Here is a 14101-nt window from a genome sequence, read left to right on the forward strand (position 1 = left end):
TACTAACCACTCAACTTTAGCCTAATTAGACATCAAAAACACAGACTGTTAATGTTTGCCAATCTGAACACCTTGTCCACTGAACAACCACTTATGAAAAGTATTTTTCTAGGTTACATGATTAAATAAACCCTTAAGGCTGAACATCTACCCTTACAAAAATAAATGCTACCATGGGTTTACCAATACCATAAACTTGACAAGTCTCTCTCACACAAGCAGAATAGGCAAAGCAGAGAGCAAATTGACAGTCAAACTCCCACAGCTTTGTGTCAATGTTACTGAATAAACCAACTGACAGGATATGCATGGGCTCCCACAAGTGGTTACAAATGAGCAGGATTGCCATTAGCTATTTTCTATGTCAGTATACCTTCTGCAGGAGTGAGCTGACACCTGTGCATCTCACTAATTTTGTGATAGAGAGGCTTGAGTATTACTTCATGACAGAGCTGAGATAAAATATTCGATCTTAAAAATGTTAGCAGAGAGCCTCAGTACTTCAGCTTAGCCTTGCATGAACACTTCTCAGCTTGCAAGTTACACAGGGCCATTGTTAGCACTGTAAATGCAAAGAAGCAGAATTTCTGCTGACTGCGAAGTTCCTGCCATTACTCTGTCCAAAATCCTAAGGTCAAAAACAACAGAGGTGGACATCCAGCCGGTAGTGGGCCAACAGAACTGGCCACCAAGTTGAGGCAGCAGAAGCTTGGGCCACACAGGGGAGGCTCAAACGCCTTCCAAAGCTTCAACTGCTACCACTTTAGAAGGGCAAAACCAGCAATGTGGGCGTCACTGGCTAGGTCAGCAAATATTGCTCATTCCTAATTGCCCTTGAGAAGGTGGTGGTGAGCTGCCTCCTTGAACTGCTGCAGTCCATATGGTGTAAGTACACTCACCATGCAGTTAGGAAGGGAGTTCCAGGATTTTGACCCAGCGAAGTGAAGGGACGGTAATATATTTCCAAGTCAGGATGGTGAGTGGCTTGGAGGGGGACTTCCAGGTGGCGGTGTTCCTATGCATCTGCTGCCCTTGTCCTTCTAGGTGGTGGCAGTCATACATTTGGAAGGTGCCGTCTAAGGAGTATTGGTGAGTTCCTGCAATGCATCTTGTAAATGGTACACACTGCTGCTACTGTGCCAGTGGTGGAGGTTGCGAATGTTTGTAGATGGGGTGTCAATGACGCGGGCTGCTTTGTGCTGGATGGTGTTGAGCTTCTTGAGTATTGTGGGAGCTGCACTGTCCAGGCAAGGTGAGAGTAGTCCATCACACTCCTGATTTGTGCCTTGTAGATGGTGGACAGGCTTTGGGGAGCAAGGAGGTAAGTAACTCTCTGCAGAATTCCCAGCCTCTGACCTGCTCTTGTAGCCACAGTATTTATATGGCTAGTCCAGCTCAGTTTCTGGTCAATAGTGACCCCCAGGATGTTGATAGTGGAGGATTTGGCAATGGTAAGGCCATTGAATGTCAAGGGGAGATGGTTGGATTCTCTCTGGTTGGATAAGGTCATTGCCTGGCACTTGTGTGGTGCGAATGTTACTTGCCACTTTCCAGCCCAAGCCTGGGTATTATCCAGGTCTTGCTGCATTTGGACATGGACTGCTTCAGTATCTGAGGAATCGTGAATAGTGCTGAGCATTGTGCAGTCATCAGCAAACATCCCCACTTCTGACTTGATGATGGAAGAAACGTCATTGGTGACATAGCTGAAGACAGTCAGGCCTAGGACACTACCCTGAAGAACTCCAGCCATGATGTTGTAGAACTGAGATAATTGACCTCCAACAACCACAAGGTATGTGCTAGGTATGAGTGCACCATCACTTCCAAGTTCACAAGTTATGTTACAGCATTCCAAAGCACTGGTTTGACCTCCCCTGGAATGTTGTGGATGGGAAGAATATATTGGCCTTGGAGGGGGTCCAATGTAGATTTACTATAATGATACCTGGACTCCAAGAATTAAATTATAGGAAGAGATTACACAAACTAGTTCCAAAGAAGAGTCGTATTGAACTCGAATGTTAACTTTGTTTTTTTCACCACAGATACTGTCAGACCTGCTGAGTATTTCCAGCATTTTCTGTTTTTATTACATAAACTAGGGTCCCTGAAATTCAGAACTTTAAGGGGTGATTTGATCAAAGTTTTCAAGATATTAAGGCAACTTAGAGGGTAGATAGAGGGGAGCTATTTCTGCTGGTTGGGGAATCTAGGATGGGGGGGTGGGGGGGTGGGGCATGGTCTAAAACTCGGGAGTGAAATTAGGAAATGCTTCCAGATACAAAGGATGGTAGAGGTTTAACATTCTCTTCTGCAAATGGCAATTAATGCCAGATCAATTGTTAATTTTAAATCTCCGATTGATAGATTTTTGTCAAAGAAAGACAAACATTTATACAGCACCTTTCATTACCTGAGGATGTCCCAAAGTACTTTACAAGTCAATGATGTACTTCTGAAGTGCAGTCACTGTTGTAATGGAGGAAATGTGGCAGCCAATTTGCACACAAACTCCCACAAACAACAATCTGACCAGATAAACTGTTCTTGATTGAGGGATAAATATTGTTCAGGACACTGGGAATAATACCCTTGCTTTTCTTCAAAACAGTGCCCATCAGAGAGGGCAGATAGAGTCTCAGTCTGTCAACTCATCTGAAGACAGCATCTATGACACTGCAACACTCCCTCAGTACTAAATTGGAGTGTCAGTCTAGATTTTTGTGTTTAAAGTTATGGATTCGAACTTGAACCAACAACCTTCTAACTCAGAGGTGAGAGGGCTACGCACTGAGACACGGCTGATGAGGTTAACCAAAGGTTAAGTTATGGAGTAATCCTTGATGGGCTAAATGGGCTTCTCCTGTTCCAATATTCCTATGTTCCTAAGTCAGACGCCATCCTGTTTGAATATATAATCACAGTTCTTGTCATCATCACTGAGTCAAAGGCCTGAATTTTCCTGTTGGAGATTTGGGGGCGGGACCCACTCGTCAACAGGAAAATGACACGGGATGACATCAGGAGGAACCCCTGATGTCATCCCGCCCCATTTAGATATTCAGGAAGGTGGGCGGACAGCGAAATCAGCCGTCGGCCTGCCGACCTGTCAATGGACAATTTAGGCCATTGACAGGCTAATTAAGGTAATTAAAGGCCCTTCCCATCCAAGTGTAAGGCTGGCGGGCAGGCCAGGAGCCCCATCGGGCTTCTGATAATATATGAAACCTCATCCATTGGCAGGATGAGGTTTCATGTCCATTTTAAAAATCATAAATAAACTTCATGTGAGATTTATTAACATGTCCCATCTTGTGAAAGAGCTTACTTTGACAGATGGGGAATCCCTCCCCACCCACACAGGAAGCGCATAGCGCTTCCTGTCTGGCAGCCCGCCCACTTAAAATGGCAGCAGGGCCTGCTTCAGCGGCGAAGTTCGGCTGCCCGCCCACTGCCGAGCTGGTGGGGCCCACCTGTCAACCTAGGGCAAAATTCTGCCCAAAGTCTGGGAATCCTTCCCCACTAGCAGCATGGGAGTCTCTCCACCAAATGGATTTCAGTGGTTCAAGAAAACTGGCACCGCTCCTTCTCAGGGAAACTAGGAGCGGAATTTTTTGTTGCTGGAGAACTGGCAGAAGCGCCATGTCACCTCCATTGGAGAAGACCCACCAGAATTAAGTATCCATCAGGTACTTAACTGGTTGACATTGGGCCTTCCCCAGGATTTATTACCCCACGGGGCAAAAATCCCACTTCCTAAGAGCTGTCAGCATCTGAATTTTCCATCAGGGCCACTGGGAACTGTGGCTGCTGCCAGTAATGCATGCACCAGATGCCTAGGACCAACGAAGGGCCCAGCTCACAGGTGAGTGAGGGTGAGATGGCATCACAGGGAGGGGTTCTCTGGCTGGGGGGGGGATTGGAAGAAATGGCAGTCAGGTGGCTCTCATTAGGCATACCTTGACCCCTCAGCCCTTCCCACCCCTTCCCAATACCAGGTCCCTCGATCGGACACTGAGTGCCTTTGGACATGGGACCTCCACCCCCAGCTGAATCTGATTGGCTGGCAACTCTGTAGTCCCAGCAATACCAGAATCGAGCTGGGACTATAGGCATTCCCCGAGAAGAAAAAGTAATGGAGGTCAGACTTCAAGGTAAATACGGGGCTTTGGATGGGCCTGGCTGGCAGACCCAGTGAGGGCCAGGGCAGAGGGTCATGTTTTAGAGGCCAGTGGATGGGAGGGGAGGGTTAAAGGATGGGCACAATCTTGGGTTTGGGGTGCCTTTGATGGGCAACCTCCCTTCCTGCTCGACTGCAGCCCGCACAAAAGCTATTGGGCTACCTGCCTTGCTTCTGTCTTCCCCTGCCTCACATAAAATAGCAGCAGAGACAGAATGAGGTCCTTAATTGACCACTAATTGGCCAATCAAGAGCTCCAATTGACTTAAGGGCCGGACACCTTCTCTGCCCACTGTAATATGGGAGACACGTTGGGGGTGGGTGGGAAGGCAGTGGGAATGCCCACTGTGATACTATTGTACGAGCCTGCCTGCCTTCAAATATGCTAGCGCTGGGCCCATAAAATCCAGCTCAATGTAGTAAAGATGCAGGTCCTGCAGCAGACAGAAGGAACATCACTGCCCCCAAAGAACCTACTGTTGAGCGTAAATTCCCTTGTAACCAGAATTACTCCCAAATTGTGCACACATGGTGGTGCTATTTCTAAGTCTTAAATTTAAAGTAATTTTCATACTGTTTTCAAAACAAGGGAATACTTTCTATTATATATAGATATATATTTAGTATGGCTATTCAGGATATATACATATATTATACATATATGCGTATATATATATATATATATATATAGTTATGAAGGTGCGTTATATAGACTAAGTTTATAATGTCATCAGCTAGACATATGCGTATTGAACTTTTTGAAAATAACACTTCTTGCAAGCAAAGGACACGCAGCAGCCACTATGTTGCATTTCCAAAGGGTAAAAGCTGTTTTTTATGAAGACACACACTCTGGGATACCCCACTTCACCAGAACAGCCCTTGCCCTGCAGCCTCTTCCCTTGCCTGCGGCCACTTCTCCCTCTTCCCCAATCAGCCATTGAAAAGCCACTCCTGCCTTACAGTTGGCCTGGTAGGTAAAGACCTGCCCGTGAGCACCCCTAAAAGTGATGTGGTGCTGCCTGAAAAGCCTGGCGCTGATGACCGCAAGTGCTGCCCGAAACAAGGTAGGCAAAGAAATGAAGTCCCAAGCGAAGTGCAGCTCGTTAGGTCACTTCGCTTACGTACAGTTGTGCAACACACACTGATGTGCCCAGATGATCCAGCATGGTGGGGGGGGTGGGGGGGATGATTCCAGCAAGCAAGGCTTATAATTATATGCAGATGCATTAAAGTGACCTTCCCAATGTACGGTGGTGGGAAACATGGCCCGCCATTGACGGGTGGAGCAGACGATCACAAACTAGTTTCACGACAGCATGAAACCGATTTTTGGCCTTCTCGCCATTTTGTTCACTTCTGCCCGCCATGACACCTAGTGCCAACGGGGCCATAGTCTAAGGAGCTCTCAGACATAGGTCACATGATCTAGCTCTTGGGTGAAAAGATACTGGATTTTGTATAGTCAGAGAGACTGCCAGAGGGCAACAGCCTTATCCCATTTCTCCTTCTTCTGAAACCTCTCTCATCAAAGCTGAGTTGTTTGTGATTTGAAAAGCCCACCAGAAGACCTAATTGCTGCAAACTGAGAGTTTGTAAAGGAGAATTCCTAATCATCTAATTGATCGCAGACCAACTGCTCCATTATGGAAAGGGATCCTTCAGCTGTAAACAAACCTCTGGACAATCCATGAATATTTTTTCTGATGTTACTTAGATCTGATACTCTGCAGGTTTTTGTTTCTTCTTGCATGCTTGGGGAGTGGGGTTGGGGGGGCAGAGGGGGCGGGTGGTTGTGTGTGTGTTGTTTTTGCATTTGGGGGTAGATGGACATATTTGTACATATTAAACATTCTGTTAATAATTTCTGATAATAAATTCTAATAATTTCTCAGGAATTATTCCTGAGTGAGTTTTAGCAATAAAACTAACTCTTTACTTGTTAACTTAAGGAATCTGGCTGGCTTATTTCTTGCAGTGAGCTACACACAGTTAAATATATATTAAACTGGCAATATCACCTCCCTTTTAAATACAAACCCTGTTATATCCAACTCAGGAGTGGGACAAAGAGAGGAATCAGTTCACCCCTGCTAACCTGGTTGTAACTATATATAGAGGGATAATAATGTATATATAATATAGACAAAATGCATAACATTTATTACAATAAGAAATCATTAGAGGACCTAAATTTCAAACGTTATGCCTGAAATGACAGCTGCTCCTTCACTGCTCCTCAGCCTGCGTGAGATTGTTTCAATAAGATGCGCTGCAATGTCTGCATGCAAATGCATTGCAACCAGTCATCTGCTCAGTCAGCCTTGATGTAACTGCAACAAATAGCTTTTGTTGCATTGCTATAAAGGGCAGCAAAGTGTCTAAATGACTGATGGAGTACAACTGTGTCAATCAGAGAGGGAATAGAAAAGTGGGACAGACAGTGAGAGAGTAGACAATTCAAAAAAGAAAATCAGTATTAACTCCATTGCTGGATAGTGAATAGATCTCTCATCCTGCCACAGGATTAGATCTGTGACATGTGCACTCCTGGGCATAAGGTAATTTGAATATTGCACCCACCCCCACCAAGAAACCCTCATGGGGGTTCCTGAGATTTCTTGTACTACACGTTTTTAATCTACAAGAAGAAATTAATTGACTAATTTGAAGTCAGTGGAAGTGAAAATTGAGATGTAAGACAGAATACCAATTCAGTGCTACTGGTTTTACAGTATCGGACAAAGTTAAAATTAGTCACAAGGCATTGGGATGCTTCAAAAAAAATTAATAATATTATCTCCAACAATCACAGCAAATCTTTTTGTAGTATGCAAAACCTGCTTATCGTGGGTCCAGACGACAGAGAAGTAGAGGATGAAGACAGGGAACAGGAAAGTGGAAAGGGGCATTTAAGTTGTATAGGAACCCTGGAACTCACTGTAAATTGAGACCCCCAGCAGCACTGAGACTTGAGTGATCACTTTGAAGATTATGCAAACACAAAACTTGGATCAAACATTAGGTGGAGTCCTAATGCAATCTGCTAAATAGTATGGCCCTGAATTCCTGCAGTTATCCTGGTCTCCTGCCAGAACTTTGGGAGGAGATCAGCAGTGACTCTGAAGAAATGATGTAAATAAACGTTTTCAGTATTTTATGTCATTTCTCAGGGGATGCCACTTCTGACAGAAGAACCTCCACAGAATTCCTGTAGTGATGCTAAAACAGTAAAATAATTATTTTAGGATTTGGATTGTACAGCACTGTCGATATTTTAGGTTAATTGCTGTTACAATAACACTAAAGTATTGTCAGTGTAGGCCTGTGCTACTGATTTTTTTTAAACTTATTCTTTCATGGGATGTGGGCTTCACTGGCTGGGCCAGCATTTATTGCTCATCCCTAGTTGCCCTTGAGAAGGTGGTGGTGAGCTGCCTTCTTGAACCACTGCAGTCAATGTGGTGCAGGTACACCCACAGTGCTGTTAGCGAGAGAGTTCTCGGATTTTGACCCAGCGACAGTGGAGGAACAGTGATATATTTCCAAGTCAGGGTGGTGAGTGGCCTGGAGGGGAACTTGCAGGTGGTGGTGTTCCCATGCATCTGCTGCCCTTCTCCTTCTAGGTGGTAGAGGTTGTTCGTTTGGAAGGTGCTGTCGAAGGAGACTTGATGAGTTGCTGCAGTGCATCTTGTAGATAATACACACTGCTGCCACTGTGCTTCGGTGGTGGAGTAAGTGAATGTTTAATGTGGTGGGCTGGGTACTGATCGAGAGAATTGCTTTGTCCTGGATGATGCCGAGCTTCTTGAGTGTTGTTGGAGTTGCATTTATCCAGGCAAGTGGAGAATATTCCATCATAGTCCTGATTTGAGCCTTGTAGATGGTGGACAGGCTTTGGGGAGTCAGGAGGTGAGTTACTGTCCATAGAATTCCCAGCCTCCAACCTGCTCTTGTAGCTACAGTATTTATGTGGCTAGTCCAGTTCAGTTTCTGGTCAATGGTAACTCCGAGGATATTGACAGTGGGGGGAATCAGTGATGCTAATGCTGTTGAATGTCAACGGGAGACGATTAGATTCTCTTTTGTTGGAGATGGTCATCGCCTGGCACTTGTGTAGCATGAATGTTACTTGCCACTTATCTGCCCAAGCCCAAATGCTTGGCCAGATCTTGCTGCATATGGACACAGATTGCTTTAGTATCTGAGGAGTCACAAATAGTTTTGAACATTATTAAACCATCACCAGACATCCCCACTTCTGATCTTATGATGGAGGGAAGGTGATGATGAAGCAGCTGGGCCTAGGTCACTACCCTGAGGAACTCCTGCATTAATGTCCTGGGGCTGAAATGATTGACTTCTAACAGCCACAACCATCTTCCTTTGTGCTAAGTATGATTCTGACTAGTGGAGAGTTTTCCCCCGATTCCCACTGATGACAGTTTTGTCCTTGATGCCACACTTGGTCAAATGCTGCCTTGATGTCAAGGGCAGTCACTCTCACCTCCTGAGTCCATGGACACCTCTTTTTTTTCCATCTTTGAACTAAGGGTGTAACAAGGTCAGGGATTGAGTGTCAGTGAATAGGTTATTGATAATACTGTCAATGGCATCTTCCATGACTTTGCTGATGATCGGAAGTAGACTAATTAGGCAGTAATTGGCTAATTTAAAAGAACCTGAGCATTGATAGCAATTGCAGTGTGAAAAGTGATTTTCAGTGTCTCCCAATTAGGATAGAAGTGCATGGAAAGAATTAATAATGAAAATGTGTGTTGAACAGCATTATGCAAAAAACCCAGTTCAGGTTTACTTCAGCTTAAATTTAAGCAATAATCATTTATGGGGAACTACAGTTCTGAGCCATAACCTTCCTTTGTCTCCTTTTTCAAAAAAAAACATTTTTTTTGTTATGATCCCTAAATAAAAAGGCAAGTAATTTTGCAGCACATAATTTTGTATCATTTAATTTGTGAGAACAACCAAAATTGAGCCAATCACAATGAGCCTGTAATAATAACCTTTTCAAACAGCCAACAAGCAACTTAATTAACTATCATATAGGTCAGAAAGTTTGTTATTGAGTGTACAAAAGTTTTGAGAAATACATTCTGTTTGAGAGCAATGGGACACTGAACCTGTCTTCATTGGACTATTTAAATTTTAACATAAATAAACTGTCATAGAAAGCAAGTGTGATTTGTCCAAAATAAAAGCTAATTGAACAAATGCAGTTCCTAACAAATACAAAATATATAAAGCAAACAATGGATTTATGATTGAAAATATGCAAATACGTTGTTGGATAGCCTGTTTTCATATTCCCAGTCTGGTCAGCCTATGCTCTTTGTTATATCTGGTTTCTGCTGGGGTACAAGTTGCAGGATAATTGTCAGTCAAGGTTGCCACACACATAGCACCAAGACTCCAAATCTCCATCATTCCTTCTTCAAAGATCCATTTTATCAGACTGCCTCAGAATGAAACCATCACATGAATAATTTGCACTCCCAGCAGACCATCTCCCTCTTTCTATCACAGAGAGCACTAAATCTCAGGAATCCCAGTATACACTAAGCAAGAATTCCAAATGTTTATGGATTCCCACTGGGAGCACAGTCAGAAAATTATGCCTCACACATATTCCCCAGCGACTGTGCGCCAATGACCAATAATTCCTGGTGCTGGTATGCCATGACAAATGATTATTTCCATTCAGTCAATAAGAACACATATCTTGCATAATGCAGGATTTTCAAAAAAGTTAAGCTGCTTTCACTAATAGAGTTTTGCACAGAATAATGCCTGAGTTCTGCAATATCCTCTGTGGCATCCAGAGTGAGCTTGTGGCATAAAGATTGAGGGCAATGGTGATTATTACTACCACTATTGCTGAAATACGGATGGTTAACTGTCCCTTTAGGGCTTTGTGGACCAGGTGACATGCTGTTGTCTTATCATGCATTGCTGCTCTGCCACATCCAGATAACAAGCTCATCACTGAGGGATCTGTAACATGGGCACTTCCATTCGGGATGTCCTCTGTTCCTGCAATAATCATTGGACACAAGCTTCAACAGAAAATAAACTCAAGGTGTAAAGCTGTCTGATGATTCACTGTAGTCCATCTGCATTATTACCACCAAAGACCAATTAATCCTGGTGTCTTCCATCGTGTCACATTCAAAAGGTACAGTTGCCCTATTTTTTGCATGAAATCTATTGCAAAAAGGGAAATATAACTCATAGTTTCAAAAGTTTAAAAGTCCCTTTGAAACATACGTAATTTCCAATTTTCCATTATTTCTTTTTTATCAGTAACTATCTTTCAGAGAGCAGTATAGAATTTGTAAATTGGTAATATTCAGTTACATAATGTATACTGCAACACCAGAATCTAATGATGGTAGGATTCCTTACATCTCTCAGTCTTATCTTGCATCTACAAGACTTATATTTTTGAAATGTAAGTTTGTCATCACTCAACTGCTGCTTGCTGAGTTACCTTATCTCCCATCTTACTTTTTTTAACATTATGAACTTGATGCTGTTGTTTAGTTTTCTCAATAACAAATGCTTTAAGGCAATTACATTTCAAAACATTTCATCATGAATTTCACGCAAGGGTGTTCCAAACCAGACCACAGTAGCAGAGTGGAGCTCTCAGTGACAAATCTTAATCTATCGTTGTTTTAAAGGCCTATTAATTTCAGTTGAAAAATCCTATGCTTGACAAGGTCACTTGCATGTTAGTGCAACACTACATCACAATCAAAGGTGAGAAATGCATAATAATTTACCAGAATTGTTGTAACAACTAATGATCGATTGGATAACGAATCAGTGATGTTCGCTGTCTTTCCTTTGCGATTCTCAGTCATGTTCAATCCGCTGCTTGTTTCCCAGGTCCCAACCTATAATGGAGAGTAACATATGTAATTATGAAAATGAGCATTTTGTTAACTAAACCTTAAAAACCTCATTACCAGAAGACAACCTCTTTCTTAAATTGAAACTGATTGCTTACCTGGTTCTCACTACAGTGCAAGTAATTTTAGTACAGATGGGTCAACACCCATACAATTAAGATAACCAGATTACTTATCGGAATGTCCAGTGACACTTAACCTAAGGACGTATTTGTGCTAAACCCAAGCTAGAACCAGGAAATCTGCTCATCTTCCATGAATACTTAGACTGCAGCCATTGAGTTCCGAGTACCAGAGTGGAAAGATCTGTGTCTTCTATCCTCAAAAGGATTGAGGGTGAGTTTCAGATGAGCTTTCACTGATATCATTGATACCACGCTTTTGTACAGAGGCAGAGACTCTCACTACAGTGCAGGTAATTTTAGTGCATGAGATACAAGCAGAACAAGAATAGGCACTGATGCTGGTGCTGTTTCTCAGGACTGCAGCACCTGTGGCTCATTCAAATAGCCTGTGTGTGTGGCTAAAATGGTGCAAGGCTAGGCTCACATACAGAAAGCAGCATGAGGTTCATCTCAAGAAAAAGGAGCCATAAGACAAGAGTTGCTATTGTCCAAAGTGGCTTCAGTAGCAAAATGGCAGACAGCTACCTTATTCTCTCCAGCTACTGGAGGTACCAGCTAAGGGAAACACATTCTCCACGCATTGACACTGAAAAAAAGCCAAGAACACTAGATCCACAGAAGCGTGGGTCTTCATTAAAACTTTGGTTGTAGTAAAGTTATGAATGCAGATATGGGATGAATGTCCATGAAGTACTCATACTTATTCCCCAATACATTAGCAGAAACTTTGAGAAGATAACGCATTTAACCAAGCTTCGCAAGTTGCTTTCAAGGGATGCATTAATCAAGACCTTCAATAACTACTTACAATTATGTAGCTCATTCTAACATTAAAAAAAACTGTTCTGAGCATTTGCACGGTTTAAGGACAGAAGCCAAGATGTTGAGGTGATATTAGGAGGTGTGACCAGAATCCTGACCAAAGGCTTTCAAAAAGCTATTAAAAAACAAGGGGCGGGATTTTCCATACCCGTCCGCCGCCGCAATCTTCCAATCCCACCGCAAACCAATGGACTTCTGGCTCGGGGCGCCCCCTCACCCACTGCGGGTCCCGCCTGCGATGGGGCCAGAAAATCCCGGCCAAGGAGAGGGTTATGAGGCTGGAGGAGCTTCAGTTACGGGGAAATCTTGTGGTGCCAGTATTGGTGGTGGGGCTAAAAAGTAATAAATTTTTTAGCAATGAGCGCAAAGCTCCAGCAAGAAAAGAACATCATTAAAATGCACTCACTTTAACATTACTATATACTTTTGGCAAATTCTGATTTGTAATTCCAATGGGTGAGGCCCTGGAGTGAAAACTTGCTCAATTGCACCCTGTATGTTTAAGCTGAATACCAGATCTGAATCTGGTTTTCATACTCTTAAATGTGCTTTCATTGACAGATAAATTATGACAATACAAACACGGACACAGAAATGCTATGTGGCCCTGCCAAACACAGAATAAATGTTTTCATTTCCTAACTTATGATTCATCACGTTTTCTTTCTCTCAGCTAATCACTTAAAGAACAACCCAGTACCTTTTCAAGGCCTTCCTCCTTGAGGCTAATCACATCCAAATCAAAATCTGTTCTCAAGCCGTTGGTACTATTGAATATAATACGGCCGGTTAGCCCTTCCCAGTGGGCCTAGGTAGAGAAACAAAGATAAACAAAATAAGGAAAGCACAGATTCACATTCGGAGAAGCTGATTGTGTTCATTTGGAATCACATACATTTGCTATTGCTTATAACAGTCATCTTGGGACTAATGCAATTTACCCACTGTAACTGGTGGATTGTAAAAATAAACATCAGTGGGCATTTCACTAACACTGGTGTTATGTGCAGCTTACACTCAATTCCTGTACTGCCATGACCTGTGATAGCAGCAATGGAAAATGTGAGTCTGCCTGCAAAGAGAGAATTGTACGACACACAACAACATTGAGGTTTCCTACATCATTAAAAACCATACAGAGGTTAGACAAGGTGTAACAAGTTGCCAGCAGTATGCTTTAATACTGTACCTTAGTCATTGACTCTCATGGTGCTGGCGAATAGTTTGTGTCATTTGCCTGATATAGGTGGCTGCCCATGATGAGCCTGAATGATATGTAACTAATAACTCTTGACAAAACTCAGTTGTTGTTAATAATTGGCATTGAGCACCTTCCTACTTGCAAAGAATGTGTCTTTTTGACATTATAGAACCATAGAAAAGTTACAGTACAGAAGGAGGCCATTTGGTCCATCTTGTCCATGCCAGCCCGAGGATACCCAGGTGTCCTTTCTAATCCCACCTTCCTGCACCCAGCCCATAGCTCTGTAGCTTACAGCACTTTAGGTGCAGATCCAGGTACTTTTTAAAAGAGTTTAAAGTTTCTGCCTCTACCACCAACTTGGGCTTATATAGGAACAAAAAGGCAACTCCAAGTTGTATGTGGATGATCTCTTTGACAAACAGAATGTGATGATGCTCCTGTTACGTCATACATGGCTGTGCCTCTCATCGTTCTTTTCCCAAATAAATAACTTGGCCTGGGATTTCTTGTAAGACCTTCCAATTCACTCCTGCTGTAACTTGTGCAGGAATGCAAGGGAGGCCCACAAATTTGTCCCTTGCTGCATGCTCCTAAAACATGCATAATGATTTCAATTCCTACTTCCAGATACCTCAACAAAGACTAAGGTATCAAAATATTATCACAGCAGTGTCAGAAGTGAACAATACAAAAGGAGAATTCTCCTCCATAACGTGGGTACAAGATCCACTGCCAGAATTCATGCAACGCAACAGCTGAAAGACAAAAGAAGAACTCAAGGCAGAGAGGGAAAAGGAGGCTTATGATTGATAATAGGTATTACTCAGGCGGAAGG

The 14101-nt window shown here is 42.9% G+C and overlaps 1 protein-coding gene across 1 annotated transcript in view; it reads right to left on the reverse strand.

Moving 5' to 3' along the window:
• The window catches only part of LOC121277930 (glutamate receptor ionotropic, kainate 2-like), a 538995-nt gene that overhangs the window by 178119 nt on the left and 346775 nt on the right, over window positions 1–14101 (reverse strand). Inside the window, exons 8-9 of the mRNA XM_041187800.1 lie at window positions 12763–12870; window positions 10987–11100 (exon numbers count right to left, since the gene is read on the reverse strand). Of these exons, the coding sequence (XP_041043734.1) occupies window positions 10987–11100; window positions 12763–12870 (222 nt within the window). The remainder of the gene's footprint in view (window positions 1–10986; window positions 11101–12762; window positions 12871–14101) is intronic.

This window comes from Carcharodon carcharias, chromosome 5 (assembly GCF_017639515.1).
Source record: "Carcharodon carcharias isolate sCarCar2 chromosome 5, sCarCar2.pri, whole genome shotgun sequence".
NCBI lineage: Eukaryota > Metazoa > Chordata > Chondrichthyes > Lamniformes > Lamnidae > Carcharodon > Carcharodon carcharias.